At 41.3% G+C, this 27,979-nt stretch overlaps 1 protein-coding gene across 2 annotated transcripts in view; it reads left to right on the top strand.

Annotated features, from left to right (window-relative positions):
- Positions 1-340: 340 nt before the first annotated feature.
- SEMA4F (ssemaphorin 4F) overlaps positions 341-27,979 on the top strand; it is a 1,454,381-nt gene continuing 1,426,742 nt past the window's right edge. Inside the window, exon 1 of one of the 2 annotated variants that reach the window (XM_044063981.1) lies at positions 341-1,260. In XM_044063981.1, the coding sequence (XP_043919916.1) occupies positions 1,149-1,260 (112 nt within the window). In that variant the 5' untranslated portion in view covers positions 341-1,148. The remainder of the gene's footprint in view (positions 1,261-27,979) is intronic. The other variant, XM_044063980.1, reaches the window with a different exon arrangement.

The raw sequence follows: 27,979 nt of genomic DNA, 5'->3' as shown, positions 1-27,979 counted from the left end.
CTGAGGGGTGGAGGGCTATCTCCGATTTAAGCTCAGAATTGTGTTTATCTCCCTCCTGGCGGATTGCAATTAATAAATAATGACAATAAGCGAAACTACGGACTTCTTTTACTTCAGAAAATGCATGTTAATTTACATTCTCTTATTCTCTCAATGTCCTAAGTTACCGGTCTTAACGGATCTTGCTTTTTCTGGAGATAAGAGGTTGACAGCTATGCCAGAATTCATTAAGCAATCGTAATTATGTAAAACACATTTCCAATTCCACTCCAGTAGAAAGCAGCACACACAGTTTGTCCTATTGGGAATTTCTTAACCGCAGCACGTGCATCTCTCATTGACCTACCTCGCCTCTGGGAGGAGACAGAAGCGCGCGGCCGAACTATCTATTAAGACACACAGAAAGAGCTGATTTACTTAACGAAGTTCTGACAGATGCATGGCGGCAGTCTAGCCTGTAATATAGTCGAGCAATCGCGAAATACGATTGTTACGGGTATAAGGAAACTAAGAGGTATGCCAGTGGTCGAAAGAAACGTCAGAATTCCCAAATGGGAAGCGCGTCAAAGAAGTGTACCTGGAGCGTGTTTATGATATAGTCAAGAACAACTGAGTACATAAGAGGACTCTGAGAGAAAAAAAAACACGGTCCAAAACATGGTCTGGTTTGTTTCCACTAACTCACGCCAGACCTACCGAGTTTGAGAAGTGTTTGACGGTAGGAGGCTTTCCTGTTCTAACACTCCTTTTTACAATATTTTGATATAAGGAACTCCGAGAATCTAGTAACCTGGCGGCAGGTGACCGTGATCGCTTTTGGGAGGCTGCTGCTTCAAGCAAGGGCGATGTGGGTTAGTGGGCGGGGCCAAGTATCTGGAGTTGGGGGTGAGCTCTTTGCTGTAAGGTTTTTCATTTTAAAAAGAAGCAGATTCACTTGTCTAATGGAGTGTGGCGCATTACTTTGATCTGTGTCTAAGTTCATCTCAGCCACTGAAGCTGTACGCCAGGGCAACTGAAACGAAATGATCGTTGTTGAAACTATAGCGGAGAGAAGGGTGGTGGTCCTTGGATAGAAACTGGAATGCTCAATGGAGTGGTGTGGATTATAACATTGCATTTGAATCAGAGTCCTGCATGTCCGATCGAAGATGAGACTAGTGGAGTATTTGTTTTGTGTGTTTTCTTTGCAGCGTCTGTGGTTCCAGCTGGACTGTGCTTTGGCTTTGCAGGCTGTGCCAAGAGTCGCCGTATCCTTTACCGGTGAGTTTTTTACCTTTGCAGTCAGGTCCCCCTAAGGACTGTATGGTGGATGGTTTTATCTCTTTGTGTTATAGTTTCTAATTTACATGCTATAAGCGCCCTGTCATGCAAGGTAAAAAAAAAAAAAAAAAAAAAACACAGATGGCGGTTGTGTCTTATGTGGGTTAAGAGAAGACTCAACTGAAGCTAACGCAGCTTGGTTTGCAATGCACCGAACTGTTGTCGGTGTTTTGAGTAAACCTTTGATTTTTTGTATACAGTGAGTATTTTGACACTTTTTTCGCGGGGACACCGTGTTTAGGTAGTTACAGACATGCTTTTGTTACACGTACATATAAACGTGTGTGCTGTGTTTTTATATGGGTATGCGAGTACTGTCTCAGTTGTATGAGTTATTTATTTTTTTAGTCATTAGAAAAAATGCAAACACATATTCTATTTGTGATTTTATTCTAAGTGTCCCAAGTTTGAGACCTGGATGTTGCTGGATAGATGGCTACTGTTAATGCAACACTCTGACCCCATGTACAAAATGATGCCATTGTTTGTTTTTTTTTTTGTTTTGTTTTGTTTAGTAAAAGCATCTCCGAGTACCCTTTCCTGTTAATTGCGTAGTGTATACTTTGTAATAAAACTTAATTTCGCAGGAAACCGCATCAATATTTGCGTTAGTATTCTAGGAGTAGCTGTACGCTGTTATGTGTATTTGTGTTAGTATTCTAGGAGTAGCTGTACGCTGTTATGTGAATGCCCATTTGTCAAACCCCTACTGTTCTGATATTTCATCAAAGATGCTGCGTTCTGTGCCCTCTTAGTTTCTCCTGTTTTCTCTTCGTTGTTTCTACTTTATTTTTACACGTATCTCTTAAACTCTGCTCTTCATTATTCTGATGATTCCGGGAACACATTTTAGTATAATAAATCTCAAAAATATGTGTACTTGGATTGGTTCTTTTTAAAATGTATGTAAATTAATGTTTCACTAAGATGACATAACCCACTATCTCTCTTTTATTGCTCATTATTAATATAGTATGTTCAGTTTGTGCTCTCTCCTCCTTTGCAAAGCTTTTCTCACAGAACATCTGCAGAAAAGAGGCTTGTTTCCCAGTTTTGAGTATCTAACAAATGGAAAATTATAAGTAATTATTTATTTATTTTGTTTTGCCATTTGATAACTCTTATGGAGGTACTAGTATGTTAATAAGAGGCATACTGTATAAAAAATGTTTTCTGGTTGAAGACCACAACACTGTAAACAACTGCGGAATAACTGTATGATACTTGTAAAATAAGTAATTGTTGTGTACATATATGGAAGGACATTTTGTATGAGTAATTGTACAAGCTTTTGTGTTTCATAATCTACTGAGACTTTTATACTTTATTACTGTATTCATTTTATCTGTGTGTTTTATTTTATTCTCACCCTTGCTTACAGGCAGGTATGGGGTGGGAGTTGAATGAACATCTGCTTTCTTTGAGATGTTGTGTTGTGCCTTTTTTTATAAAATGTGTAATGCAGTTAAGAGTTCACTTTCAATTTATTTTCTGTGTTAAGTGAACTGGTCCACTGCAGCCTCTTGCAGGCACCTCTTGAGTGACTTAAATGTGCTCTATTGACAGCTTGGTGTTACCAGTTCAACTAGCATTTGGTGGAGGTAGGAGGAAAACTGAGCACTCGGAAAAAACACGCAGATGGGGACAGTAAGGTAATATTTCATTTTAGACTGCACCTTCCCCCAGCTGTGCTAACAGTGGAAGGGGTCAATTGATTGACAGCAGAATACAGTCAAGTGCGCAATTGAGTGGTGGCCTTATATGCTGTCAAACATTTTCATTTGGCAAAGATTCCTTTTTAGTAGAGAAAGGAAGAATGTCAAAACACAAGGTATTGCTACTAGTCTAAGGTATTATGGTTTTCAGACATAAGTTTTCAGTTTGAAGCCTAGACAGTATACCTCTTAACCTGCAAACGGTGCTGCTGGAAAGTAAATAAGCACATTGCACTGAAATTCCACCACACAAGATCATTCATTTTTGCTTCAGAAAGATCGATGCAAGTTGTGTGTCTTCTTTTTTTAAGATATTGTTGTCACTAGTGTGGGTCGTGTTGTTCCTTTAGAGTTGATGAAACGTAACTTGACTCTTGTCTGACAGATGAGGTGGTACAGCATAATATGTTCCGCCCTCCAAGATGGTGCAGTCTAAAATGAAATATTGCTGGACAGGAGAGCATGTGAGTTTAGGCTAAAACCCGGAATCCTGTAATTCTGAAATACAAGCCTTGCAAGTACTGAGTGGGGTGTCCCATATTGTTGCCAGTCTACTTTGAAGTTGTAGAGAGCATCAAGGTAATGGTGTAGTCTCTCTGTCTATAGTGTTAGGTTTGATTACTTTCTTGCAGTCAAAGACCAAGAGATTGAGAATGAATATCCTCTTCTTTTGGGACCGATGTTGTGAGGTCTCGGGCTCGGACGGTTTATTTTATCCTGCTGTGAGTCTGTTTTGCTTCCACTTGGATTCCTCCCTTCTCCAAAACATGCAGTCCTTTTATGACTAGTTAACTCATTGAAAAGTATCACATGATAAGTAATAGCAGGCTGATTTTTACTGATAAGTGTAAATGCATTGTGACTATAAGCAGTTCTGGTCATAAAGCGAACAGGATCCTATTAAGGAAAATTAAAATAGATGAGCACCAGGGATGCTGGTGAAACAGGTGTAATAAGTTGGAAAACATTACTTCCTGTCGTGTGTGGTTGTGTTTTAGTGTAGTGTAGCTGTTGTATTTAAATATTTCATAGACTGTATTAACTGAGCCACCAATTTCATAGACTGTATTAACTGAGTCACCATTTTTATTTGTTTAGCTTTTATAGATATCATGCAGACGGTCCTTTTGTTAGAGAAAATGGCCAGCTGTAAACTTTGTTTTTATTATTTTTTAAATAATTAGTTATAGTGTATGTTTACCATGCGTCTTGCTATGCCTACCATCACTTTGCGGTGGTAATTGATTTACTTGGCGTTTTTGACATTATTAGTAATGCAATCTTAATGTAGTGAGTGACTTCTTGTTACTACACTGTATAATATTGTTGCCTTGGAGAGTGTTTAAAAATAGTTATACACATATTTTGGTGAAAACACTCTGAGCGGTGTTCTTTTATAGGAGTCTTGGGGGGAGGCATATTATATTGCACAGTACTTTCATAGTTGTATCTTGAGAGCATTATTTCCCACAAAAAATGAATATGTATAGCACAAAAGATGACTTGTCAGATATACTTGTGTGCATGTGAGCTTTGTGCTGTAAGTGCAAATTTATAAAGGTTTTAAGAGAAAAAATGTAATACGAGAATGTCTTCTTCTAAGAAAGGGAGAGCAAGTCAACTAAAATACAGAATGGTTTGTCAATCATTTACAGAAAACACTCTTGAAATTCATAGAGAAAAATAAATGGTTGGAGAACATGAATTCCTCTGAGGAATAGTAAAATTCTAGTAACCAGTAAGATGATCATCACTGTTCAAGAACACTGTCGTTTAACTGCTAGTTTGTTTTTTGTTTGTATTGCTTGCTTTTGATGACTGGGAATGTCCGGCTGGGTGGAAAACTCCTTTTCATCAGAAACCTGAGAAGAAAAACTCTGAAGTGAATGACAATTGCGTTTTCATTCTTTTTAAGTTCTGGTCACTTATTTTCAGGCTTCCAATTTTGTTAATTTAATAGTAAAGGAGAAGGGTATGTTTGCTATAATAAGGACCCAAATGCATTTGGGCAGAAAAGTGTGAGCTGAATGGTTGCCATGTAGTATTGGATAGGGAAATAGGGAAATGGTTTTACTTCAGACAGCAAGCACTGCTAGGAAGAAGCAAACTAAAGAAGTCGCAATACAGTGTTTTATTGTGAAGTATTAACGTAATGGGTACTCCCAAGAAGTTTTAGCTGTATCCCAGTTGCACTATTAACACTGCTGGTTATGTTTCAGTAGCTCAATGTTTATACTGGATGAAAGCAAATTTTTAAGAGTGCTTGTTAATGTGCTTGGTTATTTGTGTTGTGGGCACTAGTGTCATTTGACTGTTTCCCTTCTCTTCCATTTTCCATATTGCGTACTTTATCCTCAGAACAGGTCTCCAGTAGCAGTCTTGTTTTGCGAGATATTTTTGAGGAACATTGAGCATTTGAAATTTAGTTTTGATAGTACTTTTCGTCCAAAAAAATCTTGGTGGAGAAGGGGTTAATAAATGGATAACGGGTTTAGTTTTTTTCTGGTTGAGGAGGATGGGTTGTGAATTAACTGAAGTTATTTTTGTTATGGTACTGAGACAAATGGATTGCTGTGTTTTAATGTGATTTGCATGCACTAAAGCTCTGGCAATGTGACCTTTTTGGTTTATTTATGATGCTGTTGTACAGTTCTAGGACTATGAGTGCCGCACAGTAACAGAGAGCCTGTTACTGGAATCGTTTTAGCTTGACACTAAATGTTCTAAAAGTGGCCTGAGCATTTCCTGATGACCGTACTACATAATGGAGAGTCTTCAAATGCCTTGAAGAAGTGAACAGGGTTTAGATACTGGGCTTTAGTGTTAACATGCTTATACACCACTAAGTTTGCTGTTGCAGCTTTGGGGACATGGCAAAAATACCATGCCTATAAAATGGCCAGAAACAGCTTTTTGTAAAAGGTTAATTTGAGAGAAACTCCTGTGCAGGAAGCTATTTCATCAGGCATATTTAAAGACTCAAGGATCAGATAAAGACAGATTTTTTTTGCATAGACTTTTTGTTTCCTTTTATAAAGTAATTGGTCTTTTTTTCAGAACATCCATCCATCTTTGGTTAATAACCATTGTCAACAACCATGTAAGCAGTAACTGGATACTTATTCTAGACTGTTCAGGGGCATGATCTGGTCTAATCCTGGCGATATGCAAGAAGTTGCAGATAGCTACGGAAAGGTCTTGCTTGAAAAGAAACACCACCACAAATGACGGTTTTGCACCTAGAAATTGGGTAGTATAGAAACATGCAACACATAAACATATTTTCTAGAAATGCCATGTTTCTAGAAATTCTCAACCAACTAGCCCCAATCAAAACAATTGGTGTACGCAGCAACCCTGCCCCATGGCTACAAAGCACCACAAGGGCTTTACTAAAAGAGAGGGATAAGGCTTGGAAAATCTGGCGTCAACATAAAGCACTCGCAACTAGGCAATCCTTCCTTGAACTTGGAAATAAAGCAAAGAAACAAGTTAAAACTGACAAGCTAAAACACTACATTTCCCTACAAAGAAAACATTAACAGTCCTCAAAAATTCTGGGCCTCTGTCTACAACATCCTCCAACCCAGTAAAGTAACCACACCCCCACCTAATATAGAGAGTTTAAACATGCACAATCTCCAGTTTCAATGACTACTTTTACTTTATTTCCGCTATACTTAAACTCATAAACAATACAAACCCCGACAACCTCCTGAATTCCAGACTAACACTACCCCCTTCACACTCAAAACGAATACCAATATTTAGTATCCAAAAACTCTTGGCAAAACTTAAACCAACCACCCTCGCTGTCGACAATCTTCTTGCCAACTACCTCCAACTAGCATCCAGTGCCCTAGCCTACTCCGTCACACTGCTAATAAATATATCTGTTCCTGAGCACGCTGTTCCAACCTTGTGGAAATCCTTTCATTATTCCCCTCCACAAGGGTTGTCCCTCCACCAATCTCTCTATCGACCCATCACAGTCCTCTTACCCCCTATCCAAAATCCTAGAAAGATGCATTCACCATCAACTCTTCACCCACCTTCTCTACAACAACCTTCTCTCCAACTCATAACACAGCTTCCGCCCGTTCCACAGCACCACCACAGCCCTAATTAACTTCATAAACACATATAGGAACCAAGGTAATCTTGTCTCTGCCACCTTTCTAGACTTATCCAAAGCTCTCTGTATAGTTTCCCACAATAAACTCCTAACCTGCTTCTCATACCTCAACCTTGACGGCCCCACCCTGCTGTGGTTTAAAAGCTACCTAGACAACTGCCAACAATCTGTTTAAATGGCTTGACTCCCTATCCCACCCACTCTTGGTCACAGTCAGTGTACCCCAAGGCTCCATCCTTGGCCCTCTCCTGTTTAAAATCTTTACAATCAACTCCACTCTGCAACTACTAACACCAAAGTAGTCCAATATACTTATGATACAACTCTGATCTGCTCCGCATCCAGCATTCAACTTCACCACCACAAAACCCAACAATTCTTCACTGAAAATTGGCTAAACAAATCCCAATTAATATTAAACCCAAAGAAAACACAACTTGTTGTTCCACCCTACAAAAACCCATGATACTACCTTCTCCATATCCTCAACCGAAAAGACCCTCATTATCCCAGTCCCAGAAGCCAAGTTACTTGTATTTACCATTGACCAACTAAAATAGAAAAAAAATATATCCCTTACGGTCTCCAAAGTCCTCAAGAAACTAGGGACTCTATTGCAACAAACGGTACCTAACTTCCGAAGCTAAAGTCACCATAGCCATAGCCAGAACCCATCTGCTATCAACACTACTGTATGCTTGCCCAGTATTAACAAACCTAAATAAAACTGTAACAAAATCATGACAGATCACACTCCACTCCCTACACACACACTCCACTGGTTAGAATTCTCAAACCTACTACAATACCACCAACTTAACCTGGCACACCAGATCTTATATTATCCTGAAATAAAAACAGCCCTGACAGGTCTCCTAAATTTCTACAATTCAAATAGGAAGTTGCGATCCAGTAACAAAGCTCTGATAGAAAATATCTACTGTAAAAACAGTTCTGGGGAATCTCTCTTCCAGTCACGAAGTTGCAAAAATGTGGAATACTCTGCCTCCTGACCTCAGGCTACAAAAATGTACATCCACCTTCAAAACCCAACTAAAATCCCATCTGTACACCCACACCCAACCAGTTATGTAACTGCAGTGGACCTCCCTGAACTCCCGCCCTGCTGAATGAAGCTACCCATTATGCTTTAAACGCACAATACTGTATTACACTCTTTTTCTCCTTCTCTTTGTACATACTGTAAGTATTGTTTTTTGTATGCTTATGCTATACTAAAGCTCTGTAATGTCAAAACACTGCAGTGTAAGATCATATGAGTGTACTTTATCTCTATATTAGCTTATTAACCTTTCTGTGTGTATCCTAAACTTTATCACGTTCATTGTCATTTATTTTATTTTATGTTGTTCATACTGCGTAACTGTTTGGAGCTTTTCTCCTCCAGTATTCTGCTGAAAATGGACACTAGCTGTCTAGCCGGACCATCCTGGTAAACAAATGTTAAATAAGTTTTTACAAAGACGTAATGCCTCCCTGTTTTTTTTTTTTTTTTTTAAGGGAGTAACTTTGTCTTATGCTCACCTGTATTTAGTACTGTTTTTAAGCCTAGACAGTTTCCTTTTTGGTGCTTTGAGTTATCCTATCCTGTTTTAGTGTTAGATTGGCCTTGACTATCCTTTATCGATAATTGTATATTACTCCTAGTGAGAAGAACTGGGATCATACCATAGATGATTTGAAGCATTTAGGAGCTGCTTTTACCCCAGGACTGCCTCATGTACTACTTATGGGCAGACTTTCTATTACCCATTCATAGATCAAAGTTGCGATCGAATGTGGACAGGGGTGAGCTTTGTTTAATGTGGGTGGGCAGTCTGTTTCAGAGCAGTTGTATCCTCTATGTGATGTACCTGTTCATCCAGACTGTTTTGTTGATGTTGCAGAAGAGGTTTAGATTCCTGGACTGCGTATTTCTGATGTCATTTGACTTGCTAATATGCAGTAGGCCCATCAGTATTGGGTTGGAGGATGCCTTTTTTGCCAGACATAGGACACCTTTCGTCAGTTTGTAGGATACGGAGTATAGTGATACAGATTTTAGTTGGTGCATGTAGGACATATTGTTTAGGCCTTGTTTCCTTTTAGTAAGTATCTCTGTGGGCATTTCAATTGTATCGCTAGACAGATGCATGCCAAAAGTGAGGTATTATACTCCATGCTTGGCCTAATGAGGGCTGGGTAAAGGGGGGGGGATGATACCGCTAGATCTAGACACAATCACTTTGTATATAAGCTGCAGCTTATATACAACAGTGGATGCGTGTTTGTCAAAAGTAAGGTCACCACTGTCCAGATATCTCTAACTGGGTCAGCTCATAAGGTTCTTACATAAATGTCAAGTTTTTAGTTTTTCTATCCAAAAAATTATCTTTCTTAATCCAGCACTAAACAAGTCATATTCACAAAAATGCATGATTTAATGCATATTCCATTTTGTGTTATGCCTGAGTGCATTTCTTTTTGTTTCTTTCCTATTTTTGTTCTGACGTCTGTTTTATCATAAAGGCTAGGAGTGGCAGAGTAATTGGGTTAGGTCACTTATTCTATCTACAGAACCATTAAAACAATGCCTTTTAACTGCGCCTTATTCACAGATTGCTGGTATCACACCTCAGATAAATAGTGTAGCCTGGAGCTACAGTTAGGAGTGTGAATTTTCTAGCTTAGTTTTCAGATGCAAATGAACAAGAAAACTCCACTCACATTAGTTACGTTTTTTATTACAAAGTAGTCGTCTTCTGAATGCAACACAAACCAGCTTACCCAAGTAACACACATGGGTCAGAGTTCTTACACTTGAACACTGAACTAAACTATAATTGTTTCCTGTCCTTCACACATTCCTTAAAATGCTGCATCAGAGATGGCCACTAATAAATCAGAGGAAGGAAGGAAAGTAACTAAAAAAAATATGGATTGATGCTGTCAAAAGTAGGCAGTCGCAGTATTGTTGTAAGCCGAAGAGAGTTAGAGAAAGGGAAAACCACAGTAAGAGTGATCCTCTTGTGTTTGCTTATTTTCTTCTCTCTCTCTCTCTCCGTCTAAAATAATCAGTTGGGAGAAAGTTATGACAGTAAAACAAAATCATGCAGCATGGCAGCTCCCTTTCAAGCCGTTTTGGGTATAACTAGAAAATTTCATACAGAAACATTAGTAAAATTTCATACAGAAACATTAGTAATGCAGAAAGATTCAGTATTTGCTGAAAAAAATTTTTCATTTTTTTGGGTGCAGTTCTATTGGTGAGGTAGTCCACTGGACACAGTCCATTTGCAGGCGTGATTCTGGAGCAATATCTGGTTAAATGAATTGCTCAGGGTCAATTTACTAGGCAAGTGAGGGCTGAGGGAATGAAACCCTGTACCACAGGAACAACAGCTTGCAAAATTAACTTCTGAACCAACTGCTGAAAAGTTCTTTAGACATGGTAAATGGCTCCTGGCTGCTTTTTACTATCGTTTGTCCTCAATCTGTGTGTGGCAGATTTTCTTTGTTTCTAATTAATTTAGGATCGTTGGCTTTAATGTTTTTGGTTATATTGTTATCTTTCTTTTCCCCTTTCCTGTCCAGTTGCAGCGTAAACATTACTTGCCATTCATGGAAACCAGATTTCCCACTGCCCACATCTCAGCTGTCACAGTGTCCTTTCTTGCCCTCCCTTTAAATTTAATGATGTGACTTGAAGGAAAGCTCTTACAGAATTACTTGATCTTGTAAAAGCTTTTTTAGATTTAGTAAAACAGCCTGACTGTTTCCAGTAATGTGGGTTAACATCTCTAAAGAAAAAAAAAATCAAAAAGCACAGGCACAACAGTGAAAGTTTCCAGTTTTTGTAAACCTGAGGGTACTGCTACTCCATGCTAGAAGTCTAAACCTCAAAATGCACTCACTCGAGGCAAAAATGGAGAACATCGACATCTGTGCAGTGACAGAGACCTGGTTCAAAGCTCCAGAGAGCACCCCTGCATTACCAGGCTATAATTCCTATCACACCTTTCGGCCACCAAACCCGGACCGAAACACTAAAGGTGGAGGCGTGTCCATATTCATTAAGGATATCCACACCTCCAAGCTAGTTGCTCAGCATAATGCATCTGAGATTATCCAAGTCCAACTAACTATGGGCAAAACTGAAATCCAAGTTTGTAGCTTGCTACAGACCCCCCCACCATGCCCCAGGATTCCCACTTCTCTTTTCTTGATACACTGGAAAATATTAAGGTACAACCCAACACCCTAATAATGGGTGATTTCAACTACCCCACCATTAACTGGGAAAACTACTCTTTTGCTCAACGTTTTCTGGAATTCATAAATTCCAATGCCTTGGATCAACTTATCCACACCCCCACCAGGTGCAGCAATATCCTAGACCTGGTCATCACCAACATGGGGCAAATGGTGTTCCACACCAGAGGTCAGCTCCTCATTGATCAGATCCGACCACAAGCTAATCACCCTAGACATCCACATCCCACTCCCACCCCCATTAGGAAAACAGAAAATTTTCTCCAAAGCCAACTTCACGCTTCTTAAGACAGAAGTGGCAACCTTCACGACACCCATGCAGATGGACAATAGAGGTACGCCTGCTGAATCCTACACAAATGCACTTTATAAGCACTTACACGAGTGCATGAATCATGCTATCCCTAGCAGAACCAAGATGCTATTCTCCAAAAAAAGGAAGCCAATCTGGTGGTCTTCTGCCATAAACAAAACTCTACAACAAAAGAAAGAAACTGTTTGCAAAAAAGAGTAAAATCCCACGATTGGAGGAACTTCCCTGGTCAGTCTCTGTAAGAAGATGAGATCCCTCATAAAATCCTCCAAAGCTAGTTTATGAAGAAAAAAAAATCGCCACTGATTCTAAAGACAACCACAAAGCATTCTATAGCTATGTCAAGAATCTCAATGGCAACACTTAGATTTGCTCCGAATTACAGCACAATGACAGTAAATATACAGAACCAACTGATATTGCCAACATCCTGGCATATAGTTTCAGTGCTAACTTTACCCCCTCTCACCCCCTAAAGGGCCCATCGTTATACCGGAAGAATGCAAAGTTCCTGTAATCATGGCTGCACAGGTAAAAACCTCACTCACCAAAGCCAAGAACACAGCATCCATGGGACCTGACAACATCCCAGGCTGCCTTCTATACGAACTACAGAATGAACTGGCACCCCACCCAAGTACCATGTTCAATCATAGCCTCACCCCAGGCTTTGTGCCCATTGAATGGCACACCGCGACGGTTATCCCACTCCACAAAGGGGGGGGGCACAACAGACCCTGGGAACTACCGCCCCATTAGCCTGGCAAGCCTGGTCTGCAGCCTAACAAGCCTGGTCTGCAAGGCCATGGCACGTATCATCATGGAACTCCTAAACAAAGACATTGGAGATCTCCAAACTCTGGACCCCACATAGTTCTGGTTTGTGAAAGGCAGATCATGTCTCCTAAACCTGATAGACTTCTTTGAAGCAGTCACCAAAGTTATAGATGAGGGTAAGGTGGTTCACACAGCCTATGTAGATCTCACCAAGGCGTTCAATACCATCCCCCACTCTGGAATTGTAGATAAACTCACTAAACTAGGTATGAATCCCTATGTCACAAGATGGGTTGCCACCTGGCTTACTGACAGAACCCACACTGTGAAAGGTTGCGGACTCCAAATCGGACTTCAGACCGGTGACAAGTGGAGTACCACAGGGTTCAGTCCTGGGTCCTCTCCTGTTTGGTATCTACTTCTCTGAAGTACAGGCTAACACAGAAGGTCTTTGGCTAACTAAATTTGCAGTTGACTGCAAACTAGGAGACCTAATCGAAACTCCTAACTATGTGGACATCCTAAAAAGGGCCTCACTGAGACAGGTGCCTGGTGTCAAAGCCATGGTCTCAAGCTCAATGCCAAAAAGTGCATTGTCATCCCCTTTGGTAAAAAGTCTATACCCATGAACTACCACATAGGCGGTAGTCTACGTAAGTGATAAGAGAGCTTGGGACATCACATCGCCACAGTGGTCAGGAAATCCTTCTACGTGGCACACCTCATCACAAAAGGTTTCTCATTCAGAAAAAAAGAGGTCATTGCTCCCCTCTACTCATCACTCATAAGACCCATTATAGAGCGCAACGCCCCTACTGGTATGTACTTCACAAGACATCTACAACAACTGGAAAGGCCGCAGAAATACCTCACAAAGAGGATTACTGGCCTCAAACAGATGCCCTACGCAGACAGACTCAAACTCCAGCTTTACTCTGTCACATATCGCCTACTCGGAGACTATCTCTGCCTAACATAAAAAGCTATGTCAAACCCAGAGCTGTTGGACATGCTCCACTTAAAGAAATCCCAATAACTCTGAGCTACACGCTCTAGTGACCTAAACCTTGTCACCACAATAAACAGAACATGCTGGAGGAATAGATTCCTGTCACAGAGACTTCCCATACTCTGGAACAGACTACCTATCTATGTCGGACAGAGCTCCTCATTAGCACTCTTCAAGAAAAATCTTGATTGGATGGGTAATGGGAAATTCACTCACCCCGGGGATCACTTCTGTGGTTCTCTTTGACAGGGGCACATGAAAATAATTTTCTTGGGTGGCGAAAGCCAGGGTACCTTTTTGGCTAGGCTTGTATAGGCCCTAGGGCCAATAGCCTAGTACCTACCTATGAACCTTCAGAACTGAAGTCTTGTACCAAGTTAAAGCATTTAAGACTTGCAAGTCTACAGAGCAGATATCCCCAAATGGAAAGTTAACATCGCCAGGATGATTTGTAATAGTGCCTACCATGTTTGTTGGAATTATAAAAGAGAGACGATAATGTTGTCTCACTTGATCCCTGTCATTGAACCAACAGAAGCCTCTGGTCAGATGGGTGTTAAGGGAAAAACTTAAGAGCCTTATCCTTTCAGCTAGGAAACGCCAGTGTAGCGATTTTAAGGTCAAATTGCACATACACATAAAAGCCCTGGGCTTAGGCACTGTTAGAATCTTAGAAGTGAAAGGAGAATGTTGGCTGTTATTTGGAACTCACATCTGTTGTTGAGGCATCCTCATTTGTAGTAGATCCTCCTCCGTTATTGAATTATCTTCGGTTCTTTTGGAGATAGCTGATCTGTTTGACACAGATCCTTTGAAATGTCAGATGACCGTTCCCCATGTTTTGGAAATGCCCTACGTATTCTGTCTGGTGTTGGATACCAGTCCTACATGTACTGGTTCAGATGTCTGTCTGCCTGGCATCTTTGAGGAACATGTCCTCCCTATCCCTTCCTAACTGGATGTCTAAAATTATATGGGTATTTCTGAGATCATGGTATACACATACAATTTTTTATACTGTTGCTCCTGTTTGCCACCAGTACTGAAATTTTGGGCATTTGCTTCACAGACCCAGATTCATCCAGCATCTGTAACACTTTTTTCATGCCATTGTTTCCTTCAAGAAAGTATTGCCGGACAAAGCCTGTATTGCCATATCTATATTAACTGAGGACATTGGTGAGGAAGAAGAATGCTGCTTCTCATTCTCCTTCAGATGGTCCTGAATTTGGAGAAGGTTTACAGTTAATCCAGGATGTAGCGGTCAGAGATGATTCCTCTCCCTAGAGCTATCTCGAAAAAGAGATACGTGGATTCCATGGGTGCCAGTTTTTCAGGATGTGGTTAATTGCACTGTTTTTAGTGAAATCGGCGTGAATTATATTGAGTTAGAAAAGTATACTGTTTTAGAAAAATAAATGTTAATTGTACTGTTGGTAAGGCTAGTGTTAGTTCTGTACTGTGGCTTTACTTAACCTGAGCTCTCAAAACATATCTCTGGTAGCTTGAAATTGCAATATTCTAGTGATGCACAGTTCTGGAGGTAGAGCCGTTATACCCCTAAAAAATACTCTTGTGTTTTAGTAGTGAAAATTGACTTTTTTCGTGATACTGTTTTAATTTTCATTGAGTAGTTAATATGCTCTTCTGAAAACATAAATTTATGGAGTAGTTCACAATTCCCCTTCAGTAGTGGTCTTACTGACTCATTTCCTTTTCTACATAGGTTCTTTAGATTCATGATTAGTACTAGTCTAACTTGGGCCATTTTAAGCCTAGCCAGTTACCTCACGTGAGAATCAAATCCTGTACTTTGTAAGATGAAGACCTTAACCATTCTGCCAACTTTCCACCCTTCATATATGGGCACAGACACTGGTCTCTGTACCATGAAAAGGAAATCAGATTTGAGGTCACTTGAGGGATGTCTGTGAGCATATATTTTCAAATCTGTTATTGCTTCTCAGCTGTTTCAGAAGAAGTTTAAATCATCGGGCCTCAGCAGCCTGTCTCAAGTGAAGTAGACAAGGGCCACACTCCACTTTAGGAAGTTAAGCTTGCATTCTCCACATTTTCACTGAGGCAGTGAACTAGTTGACTTGCATGTTATAATTTCTGCATGACGTTTTGATTAGCTTGCTTGCTGTAAACAGACTTCTTGAAGGGCCCATTGAGAGACATTTTAAGGCTTAGGCAGGCATGGCTACTATAGTGGGATACTTACTAGTCCATATTGTGTACATTGCTGTGGGCAGGGCCACTGGAGCAAGAGAAAACATCTGTTTTTCGTGGGTCCTCTTCTGTTTGGCCCTGAAATAGATTTATTTGTTCGCTGACAAAGTCCAGCTAGGCAGAAGCCCCCTTTTCGGTGGGGGGCCTGAGAAAGAAGCTCCAGAGAATAGCATACAGTTACTTTAAAATAACATCATACACTTTCAAGTTATAACTCCAACTCAACAATATAATCTAATTGTTTAGTCATTGTGCTGGCATGTTTTTATGGGAATTGGAGAAGACACAGGTCTTGTAGAATTTATAAAGTTTTATTTTGCTTGTGTTGCAGAACCTAAACACAGTACTTGCCATGTACCAGTAAACACAAGTTGGTTGCTTATCTCGGGGGGGGGGGGGGGGCACTTTAGACTGCAGATTAAGGTTCTCTATTTAGGTTCATAGGTAGGTACTAGGCTATTGGCCCTAGGGCCTATACAAGCCTAGCCAAAAAGGTACCCTGGCTTCCGCCACCCAAGAAAATTATTTTCCTGTGCCCCTGTCAAGCAGAACCACAGAAGTGATCCCCGGGGTGAATTTCCTATTACCCATCCAATCATCAAGATTTTTCTTGAGTGCTAATGAGGAGCTCTGTTAGACATAGGTAATCTGTTCCAAAGTATGGGAAGTCTCTGGGACAGGAATCTATCCCTCCAGCATGTTCTGTTGATTGTGGTGACAAGGTTTAGGTCCCTAGAGCGTGTAGCTCGGAGGGATTGTAATTTCTTTAAGTGGCGCATGTCCAACAGCTTTGGGTTTGACATAGCTGTGCATGTTGGGCAGAGATTGCCTCTGAGTAGGCGATATGCGACGGAGTAAAGCTGGATTTTTTTGAGACTGTCTGCGTAAGGCATCTATTTAAGGCCAGTAATCCTCTTTTTTGCAAACTTCACTCTTCCACGAAGAGAGTGTTTGAAGTTCATAGGTTCATACTAGGTTATCTGCCCTGGGGCATTTATAAGCCTAGCCCGACTGTGTTTGGCTTACGCCACCCCTTGATTTGAGTATACTGTGCCCTTTTTAAAGTTTAGTTTACTGTGCCTCTGTCTAATAGTGACACGGAAGTAATCCCCGGGACAAACCTACGATCCCCCATCCACTCATCAAGATTCTTCTTGAAGAGAGTCAGTGAGGTGCTCTGCCTAACATGAATTTGAATTCTATTCCAGAGCGAAGGGAGCCTCTGGGTTATGAATCTGTCCCTCCAGCATGTTCTATTTATTTCTGTGCTGAGGTTCAAGTCCCTCGAGCGCGTGGCTCTAAGGGATTTAGATTTACTGAGGTGGAGCATGTCCATTAATTCTGGGTTGGACATGGCTTTATATGTCAGGCACAGATCGCCGCGAAGTAGGCAGTATGCAACTGAGTAGAGCTGGAGTCTTTTTAACCGAGCAGCATATGGCATCTGTTTGAGTCCCTTGATCCTCCTGGTGAGGTACTTTTGGGGTCTTTCTAATTGCTGCAGGTGTCGGGTAAGGTACATCCCAAAGGGGGCATTGTATTCTATGATGGGCCTGATGAGGGATGAATAAAGGGGCACGATTACCTCTCTTGATTTAGAAGTGAATCCTTTCATGATGAGGTGGGCTATGTAGAAGGTCTTTCTAACCACTTTGGCAATGTGATTGTCAAAGGAGAGATTGCTATCAACTTGGGTCCCCAGATCCCTAATTACTTTCTCTGTCCTTAATGGATTACCACCATTGTTTTTGCCAAAGGGTATGACTATATACACTTTTTGGCATTTAGCTTTAGACCATGGCTTTGGCACCAGTTATCTGTCTCTGTGAGACCTTTTTGGAGGATGTTTGTGTCAGCTGGAGAGTCGATTATGGTGCCCAGTTTGCAGTCATCTGCAAACTTGGTGAGCCATAATCCTCCCATGTTGGCCTGTACCTCAGAAAAGTAAATACAGAACAAGAGAAGTCCCAGGACAGAACCTTGTGGGATGCCACTTGTGACCGGTTTCGAGTCTGACATGACTCCAGCAACTCTGACTCTGTGGGTTCTGTCTGAGCCAGTTTGCGACCCATCTTGTGACATAGGGGTTTATATTTAGGTTGGATAGCTTATCTATGATGCCCGAGTGGGGTATTGTGTCAAATGCCTTTGCGAGGTCCAGATAGGCTGTGTGGACTACCTTCCCTTCATCTATGGCCTTGGTGACTGTTTCGAAGAAGTCGACCAGGTTCAAAAGGCAGGATCTGCCCTTTAAGCCAAATTGGGTAGGATCTAGTGTCTGTAGCTCCCCAATGTCTTTGTTTATGAGTTCCATGATGATCCTTGCAGACCAGGCTAGTCAGGCTTATGGGGCGATAGTTTCCAGGGTCCATAGAGGTGCCACCTTTGTGGAGTGGGACCACTGTTGCTGTACGCCATTCTTTGGGCTCATATCCTGTAGTGAGGCTGAGATTGTACAGCAGTTTTACTTGAGGGATTAGTTCTTCTCTGAGTTCATGTAGGACACAACCCGGGACGCCATCTGGTCCCATGGAAGCAGTGTTTTTTGCTTTGGAGAGGGCGGCCTTCACCTGAGCATCAGAGATGTTTGGGAGGCTGCACTCTGCCGGGATAGATACTTGCTCTTTTGGGGGGGAGGGGTGGAGAAGTTTGCACTGAACCTGTCTGCCAGGATATTGGCGATGTCTGTGGGTTCAGTGTGTTTTTTTGGCGTTTAGAATCAACTCAGAACAAGTCTGGGAGTTGCATCCCAGGTTCCTAACATAACTAAAAAAAGCCTTGTAGTTGTCTTTAGTGTCCTGTGCAATTTTTCTCTCGAAGCTGGCCTTGGAGGATTTTATGAGGGATCGTAATTTTTTGCTAGTACTGATCAGAGATGCCTTCCCTTTTAGGGATTTTGCTCTATCATGTAGTAGCTTCCTCCTTCTGTTGTACAGTTTATTTATGGCTGAGGTCCACAAGACTGGACGCCTGCCTTTGGATGATTGGGTCTTGATTTTGTTTGGGATAGCATGATCCATGCATTCCTGGAGATGTCCGTAGAATGCATTTATATAGGATTCTGCAGTTTGGGCCGTCGTTTCCACTGGCCCTGGGGCTTTGAAGGATTCCACTTAGGTTTTCAGAAGTGTGAAGTTCGCTTTTGAGACGTTTTTCACTGTGGTTTTCTGGGCTGAGGGTGGGGTCGGGATGTGGATAGCCAGTGAAATTAATTTAATTTATGGTCTGATTTTACCAATGAGGGATATACTTCTGGTATGGAGCGTAGAGTCCCCAATGTTGGAAATGATCAGGTCTAGTATGTTATCCCCTCTTATGGGAATGGTGACTAGTTGTTCCATAGCATTTGAGTTTATAAATTCCAGGAACCTTTGGGCTAAGGTGCTGGGGCTTGAGTAATGCTCCCAGTCTATGTTTGGGTAGTTGAAGTCGCCCAATATAATGGTGTTCGGAGAGATCTGCATGTTCTCAGGAAAGCCGAGTGGGATTCCTGACTTTGAGAGGGTGGTCTGTAGGATGCTATAAACTGAAAAGCAGTCTTGCCCACTGTCAGTTGCACATGGATGGTCTCCGATACTTCGTGAAATGCCACTAACCTGGAGGTGTGGATATCCTTGATAAATATGGAAACTCCCCCTCCTTTTGTGGTTCGGTCCGGGTTTTGGGGCTGAAAAGCATGATATGAGGCATAACCTGGTAGTGCTGGGGTGCTCTCTGGAGCCTTGAACCAGGTTTCTGTCACTGCACCGATATCGATTGTTCTCCATACTGAGGAGAGCTTCGAGTGCGTGCATCTTGAGGTTAAGACTTCTGGTGTTTGGCAGCATTACCCTTGGTTTCTTGTTCCTTGTGCTGTCTATGGAGGTGGGTTTGACTTTTGAGCCTTGCCTAAAAATGGCACTATGGGGGTGGCAAGAGCCTTTGCCAATATCCGAAAGCCCAGGGGGGACAGGTGCAAGCCGTCCCTAGCGAAGCAATGTGGCTTGTCGAGCATGTCATCCCAGGCTGACAGACACTGGATCCTCTTTGACACCAAAATTTTAGCCAATTGTTAAAATCGATCATTTTGTCTTTATACTGTGGCATCATTCTAGGTGAGGGTAAGATGTTGCTCAAGGTCAGGGTCATACCGGCCTGGGCTACATGATCAGAGAGCTCCTCTATGTCTCTCTTCATGTAGTCGAGGGAGGTACGTCTCAGGTTATTCACGCCAGCATGTACAATGACTGAGTCATATTTGTATTTGCTTTGGAGTGACCTGAGTGCTTGCGTTATGTGGTGGATCCTAGCGCCCGACAGGCAGCTCACTGTGACCTTCTCTTTATTCAGCCTGGTGAGCGGGACGTCAGTGTGTCTGACAATAGAGTCGCCTATTACAAGAGTATCAGGTGTGTTATTCAGCCTTAAGGCTGTTCATCATATTGATCACTGCTGTAATAGCCTTAGATATATGGGTCATATCCTAACAAGGATATAACAGCTGGCCAGCTTCCAAAGCTTCAGGGCACCCTCCTTGTGACCAAACTGACATGCAGCTCGACTTGAACTAACTAAAGACAAGTTTGGGTGCCAAACCCTTCAAAGCTTTACTGCTTGCAAAGAGTACTCTCCTTTTAAGGCTTTCGACAATCAACTTTTGGCTTGGTGCTGTTCCTTTGCCGAGCAGGTAAGTTCCCTTTGAAGAACAATTTTCCATTTTCTAAACGGTGTTTGTGTTTTCTCACTTTCCCCTTTTAAAAGCTACGTGTTTTATATTTTAAGACTGTCATACTTTTAAATGGGAGTGCTTTTTTTTTCTTGTCAGTTTAAAATTAAAATTACTTTGCCAGCCCCAGAAAGTGAAATAAAGTGCTTTTGACTGTATTTCTTTCTGAGAAAAAAATTACTTTTAAAGACTTGTAGTTTTTACCAGCATTGCTGCTACTCTTCCCTGGGAAAGAGAAAACATTTTCATTTAGCATGGAACAGACTAGGAGTCCCATGGTTGGTCCTTCTTTCAGCCACAAAAATAAAAAGCTAAATGAACAGCCCTAGCCACCACAGCAGGCTTGCAGTTTGCCTCCGCTGAAGGTGGCTGACTCTGCTGTGGGCATATGTTGTACCTCAGCCAAATCTACTTTTACCTGATTCCCCCCTGGTGTAGTATGTAGCCATTATGGAAAGGAGGTCAGTCACATCCTGTGCAGCAGTTGGTCAAGGGAGATGCAGTCTTGCTTGTCCTGGGAGAGGGAACATTAAGGCTGTGCCCATTCCTGGGGAAGCTACTGCTGCCTTTAGTAACATGGTTAGTTTTCTGTTTTTTTTTTTTTTTTTCTTCTTCCCTTCTTCCCAACAAGAATGTTGCGAAGTGCATCTCTCCTCTTCCTCAAGTTGTATTGGGCAGGAGTAATTCACTGGGTCTGACTCGGGGTTTAATTTAGTCTACTTGATCCTTCTTGTAAAGTAGTTTCTGATAAAAGAAGGAGGGATATCTATTTTCCTGAAGAATTTTAATATTCTAAATAGGAAGATAAAGGGACAAATATAGGGTTTTCTCCTCCTGAGTCTGAATCAAAGATCCATTTCTGATTCTCCCTGTGGGGGTTTTCTCTTTCTCTGAGACTACTGCTAGAATTTGCCAGTGTTCTAAATGATAGAACACTGAGATATCTGTCTCCCAGAACAAACTATGAACTGTTCTAGAAGGAATTTCCAGAACATACACCCATTCCTCCTGTTCTGTCTCATTTAGAAGATGTGTGTTACTACTGCCTGCAATTTTCCTGATAGTCAACCAGCAGCCCCTAAAAATGCCGATTAGGATGTATAAAGTTCCTCAGTCATTTTTTGTACACCATTTCGAAACCTTACCTAGCAACTGTAGCTTTACTTGATCCCGCTGCTGCTAAACACTTAATTCCAATACTGCCTTTTCTAATAAGGTTGGGAAAATTTATAAGTATGGTAAAGTGTATACAGAGTTCAGAATTGTCAGGATGTTCTGACCAATTGTAAAAACATGAGGAATGTTTTATCTGCAATTTATTTTTATGAGGAAAAATCTGCTTTAAATTTTAGTTTCTTCTATTGCACAGTTCACTGTGCATGGTTTACAGTGTATTTATGGCTCTATTGATACTTCTTCCAAGGCTATGGCCACTGATACTGTTTCAAGGAGGTTTGTATAGCTGCATTCTCAGAACTTCTCAGATGATGATAAAAAGTGAGATTTTAAATTCCCTTTCTCATCCAGTTTCTTTAAAAAGCAGAATAAATGGTCTCAACAAAATACAGGTAAACTGGCATTTAAAAAGAAATGCCAAGGAATTTCCAAAAAGAAGCCTCAAAGCAGGGACAGTCTAAGCCTGAGTGGCTGCTGAAGAGACTTTGTGACCCCCTTCCACCCTGGCCTGTCTTTTTCCTCACAAAGTCTGAGTCTCCATTTTTTCTGTTTGACAGCAGATTAGTTTCAGACAAATGGATTCTGAAAATCATTCATCAGTTACAGATGGCAGTGTGAAGACATTCCTCCATTCCATTTAAATCTATCTTTAACAAATCAGAAACACACTGTCTGGGACAACCCAAAACATTCTGAAGAGCTGCAAATTAATTTCAATAGTAAAATCTTTACAAAAGCATTCCCAGGCACAAGACTCGAGGTTAAATTTTTAACTTAAAACACTGTGAAAGAATCTTTTATCACACTCTGTCCACAAATCCCCTTTTTATCAACCCTCCCATCATGTACACCAAATACCCCTCCACACACAATGCTACCAAACGTGCCTTTCTATTCCAGTTAACTCAACACTATTTTGTCATAGTTTGAAAACGACTGTAATCCCCCTTTTATATGCTCTACATTTACTTGTGGAGGGTTGTCGATAAAACCCTACTGCAGAGGCGTCAGTTCACTTGGCTTATTGGTGAATGTTAGTACATACCACCAAATCTGAACAACCACTCACAAGAAATCGGGAAAGAAATGGATTATCCAATTTTCATGGCATTAAAAAAGCGCAAAACTCTCCACAAATGCGCATGGTGTTAAACCTGTCTCCAAGACAACAGCTATTAACACAAGACATTGAACTTCAAACGGTACACATCCTAGAACTGCAACCTTCTGAATGACCCCAAATTCCGCAGTAAATATGTAACCAGACCACTGCCTTAAGTTTATTCTCCCATTTTCTGCAAAATATTACAAGCCAAATCAGCCCACTTGCAAGAACACCAAATGCTCAACCAAATCAATAAGTACGTCATTCTAATAGACAAAAACATGCACTGTGTGAAATATAACTGCCTTCTGTAATGCCTCATTAGACCTGTACAACAGATTTTCAGAAAGTGTCCAAAAGTGTCTCCAAACTTGGGTAAAATCCAAGCTCCCTACCGATTTTATGCAAAAATATAAAGAACTCAGAAATTTGACAAAAACATGTTAACAAAGACAAAATAGACTTCTACTTTTTTAACCATCCTACTGCTTAAAGATGTAATCCCAAAAACTTTTGGAACTTTATTAACCAAATATTGCATCCAGGAAACCCTTCTCCCAACCCCTGCCCAAAACAACACACCAGAAGAAACTGCATCTAACACATTTTATTGAATCCGTATCGAAGTTGATTAACTCTGACCCCCTCCTCTTCTACCAACAACAGTAACTCCTTTGAATTCTCTCCTGCTTTGAACTCTGCAAACCCCTTTTCCCTTGGACCTGTACCTACCAGCTATATTAAATCTGTACTCTCCAAACTGAACTGCTGTACTTCAGCTAACAACCTTCCTTCCTGCTTCCTACAGATAGCTGCTGACTCTGCTCTCCCTGTATCTCTTCTGATCAACTGCTCTGTCTCAGAATCTAAAGTCCCTTCTGTCTGGAAAAAATTCTACACTTTATACATAACGGAGGTAACTCCACTGACATCACTAACTTCAGACCGATCGCTATCCTCGCATCACTTCCAAAAGTATTGGAAAAATGCATACACAAGCAAGTTATGCATTACCAACTACAGGAAAATCTGCTCACACCCACACAACACAGCTTTCGGCTAAAACATAGCACTACTACTACACTTATAACCTTCACTAACACTATTTCTCTGGCCAGGGATAACCACCAACTTGTCTCCTGCTTATTTCCCGACCTTTCAAAAGCCTTTGACACTGTCCCTCCCTTCTGTCCAAACTGGCTAATCTTAACTTCTCTTCTGATACTGTTGCCTGGTTTTACAGCTTCTTCTGTCCAAACTGGCTAATCTTAACTTCTCTTCTGATACTGTTGCCTGGTTTTACAGCTATCTCACAGATCGACTGCAGTCAGTGAAGTGGCACTCTGCTCCCTCCCAGTTAAAATGGGTGTCCCTCAAGGATCAATTTTTGGGCCATTTATTTTTAATATCTTTACTAATCTACTCTATACTTCCTGCCCTTATATAATACACAGATGACTCTACAGTCATCAACATTGCTGACACCCCCTCTGAACTCATCTCTGCAACTCAGTCATCCTTTCACTCAGTCGAAACCCAGCTCTCGAACAACCTGCTTATTCTGAACTGTATAAAACAAAACTCTTACTCTTTCTTCCTAAAAATGTTAACCATCTAAAATCCTTTCAATAACCCTCCTATCGTAGTACAATCTAGCACAAAACTATTAGTTGTCACTGTAGATGATCAACTTACGTTAGATTTGCATGTCAACAGTTTTATTAGGAAAACCCATCAAAAACTGGGCCCCCTATACAGATAAAAAGTTCCTCGCCTAATGAAGATAAAGTAACCCTCTCCCATGCTTACCTCCTACTCAGCCTATTGTATAGCTCTCAAATCCTCACAAATCTTAACGCCTCACTCCTAGCTAAAGTAGATTCGACTTACAACAAGTTAGCTAGATTCGCAGCTCACCAAACCTACAAATCCCATCACTGTTTCTCACTAAAATACTTAAACTGGCTTGAATTACCTCACCCGCTTCTACTCTCTCAACTTCAGATTATTCACTCTGTTCTAAACCAGCCATCCAGTTGTCCTAACTTATCCTCTGTCATCGCCCATTATACTCCCTCTAGGTCTCTCTTTGGCTCCAACCAAGATCTACTACTGATCTATTAACCCAAGACCAAAGTTGGATGTAACCTCTAGCTATCCTACCATCTCTTGGAACAAACTGCCACTATAAATTAATCCCTCAAACAACCTAAACAATTCAAAGCAGTAACTAAAGAATACTCAACAAGTCACTGGTCCTGCCACTGTACTCGCCCTCCATAATTATCCCAACTATTTCCAAAATTCTGATCCCTTACGGCCCATTATTTCTAATCTCAGCTGCTATTTTTATTTATTAGCTCTCTCGAAGCTCTCCTCTACTATGCTTTTTACCTGTCAGTGTAAACCTAAAACTTTAACCTCCCTAGACTACCTTTCAAATCTTTTACTTCTCTTTTCTGTACTGTATCAAGACTTAAATTGCTAGCAGCTATATACTATAATTTGCTCTGTTGTCAAATTTAATCTATTTCTATGTCTCTGGATGGTTTCTCCCCGGGCCTCTGCTGAAAACTGGCTTTGTTCCAAGTCTGAATTCCTGGCTAACAAAACATTAATGTTTGTTCTATAGCCTTTACTTGTATATTTATTGTATAAGTGGTTTTGTAACCCTTCTGTATACGGCATCAGTAAACTTTACTGTTAAATATGTGGAGCTTTTCTCCTCAGGCCTGCGCTGAAAAAGGGCTGTTAGCTCAGCCAGACAAACCCAGTCAAAAAATGTAAAAAAGTAAAATAAAGTAGTTTACCATTTACCCAACTAGAAGAACATTCCAAGTCAGCAGCCAACAATAACAAGCCCAAAATAAGTTCTTCAAAAACAGTCCAGCAGGTTCAATGCTTGATTACTCTCGATAACAATACTATTACCATATCGTAGGAAGAAAAGCAACCCAAGAATAGAGTTAAACTCCATCATGTACAGTTTTCCTTTAATGTTCCAAGGCACCATCAAATGGTTTATGCCCACACAGAGGTAATTACTTAGTTATTGATTTAGGATGTAGAGGTGGCATCCTTCCTCATCCCTGCTAGTTTGGGAAGGTTCTTGAGATGCCACCGTGTAAGTTGAGGTGAACTCCCCCAGCCCACACAGACTTGTTCCAGAGGAGGCTATGTCTTGCACTTTGGCTAGGGAAGCAAGTTTACTGTTTTTCGACCTTTTCTCTGAGGGCAGTAAACTGTATGTCACATAAGTTAAGGTTCCTGAGGGACTTGGGATGTGAAGCACCTAAGGCTACAGAAGGGTGGCTGGATGTGGAATTCAAGATGAAATTATCATTCCAGATGTAACTTCTACATTTTTAACCTGACCATGTGCCTTTTTGACAATTTGGTGGATTGTTCAGAGGGAGAGGCAAGCAATGACATAGCCATCTGATGCCTAGTTGCACATAATGGATTTTGCTTATGATTGAAAGACCATATTTGACTCCTTACAGAACCCTTCTTTTGTTGGATAGTAAAGACTGTTGTGCAGGAACAAGAACAGGATAGTAAGTTCCTCACTACTGTTTGGGATAAATTTTCAGTCTCTACTGTGCTCCTGCTGTTAGATATATCAAAGTCGGCAACAGTTTTTGGTCAGATTCAGTCAACAGCATCCTGATACCAGGTGATCTGGAATAGGCTGTGAGGGATGTAGCATGTTTCAGAATAGCTAATAACCCAGAGTAGGTCAGATTTGTCAGAACAGTTTGTGATGCTGTGTTCATGCAGCAAGAGGGCCTGCAGTCTACTGCCTGGTGTCTTGCCCAATCTGGCCATTCTGAAGTCCTCCACTTGCCCAAGTGAATAGCTATCAGATCCACTGATAGACCTGGTTTACTTGTAGAAGGAACTTAACAGCTTTCATGGAGACTGTTTGTTTATATTCTAGTAGTATTCCAGGTTATGGAACATGACCCCTCAGCCAATATTATCCATTGCTAGCTCTCATATTTAAAACACTTCTCAAGTCCAACCTATCCAAATCATGGGTCTATTCCTGTCGTAATCCCGGCTGAATATTAATACTATTTATAGTTCTCATTTTCGATGGCCGCGGTGGTGCAGCGGTTAGTGTGGTCGCCTCGCAGCAAGAGGTTCTCCCATTCGATTCTCGACTGGGGTGCCTTCTGTGTGGAGTCTGTATGTCCTCCCTGTGGTGGAGTGACGCACAAAGACATGCAGGTAGCTGTGTGCGTGAATGGGTGTGCCACTCGGCACCGTAAAAAAAAACTACTACCAATCATTAGCGGACCAGAGTTCCACTGTGGCGACCCTTAACCAGGAAAAGCCAAATGACAAAGTATAGTTCTCATAATTTCTACCCGACTCATCTAGTACTTAGTTACTTTTCTACTAAGATACCTTCATCTCTTTATTGATATTCTTCATGTTTCACTGTTGCAGTCATTAACATTTGGGTAATCTGTTGGCAGGTTGCCCTCGGTCAGCCTGATTAACAAAGTCTTGGGTCCTGCGTCGGTTGCTGTCCCTTCTTTCAGGTCGTCGGGGGTATAAAACATGCAGCCGACGCCATTACATCAGTCTTTCTTGCCGCACGGTGCCCTAAGCAGAAGCAGTTTGCAAGTGCCGGTTGGCCGACTGAAATTTTTGTTTTCGAGTTTCAGAACCGAAGTCTTCAACTAAAAGCTAAGTACCCCATTGGGGAAACTTTTTCTTGCTCCTTACAATTATTAACGTTTATTAACATCGGTATTACTTGTGGGAAGCAAATACCTCATAAGGATTTTCATTTGTACTGTATTCCTTGCCTAGGCCCTGACCACAACGTGCCTTGCTGTCGGTTTTGTGCTACATTTAATCAATGCACTATTAAACGTCGGTATATTTTTGCTTCTAAATATTTTTGCTCGAGATTTAACTAACCATAAATGTCGTCTGTTAGCAATCAGACTACCGGAATACCTAAAAAACGCAAAGAAAAAGACAGACAGACCGAGGTCTAAAACCGACTACGAAACTTCTATGCCAGTCCTCAGTGAGGCACTTTCGCAGCCCCTGATACCTGCTACTTTTGATTCGCAGGCCTCTACTAAGACCAATTCGGAGTCCTGTATGCCGCGAGATACTTAAAAGTATTGGAACTCGCGGATGTCTCTACCTTAGATGGGTCCAGAGCTGCTGAGCAGGCACCGGCTTCTGACTTGTGTT

Source organism: Protopterus annectens, chromosome 2.part2 (assembly GCF_019279795.1).
Source record: "Protopterus annectens isolate FY-2018-M chromosome 2.part2, PAN1.0, whole genome shotgun sequence".
NCBI classification, from domain to species: domain Eukaryota; kingdom Metazoa; phylum Chordata; order Ceratodontiformes; family Protopteridae; genus Protopterus; species Protopterus annectens.
This window is presented reverse-complemented; position numbering and strand designations above follow the sequence as displayed.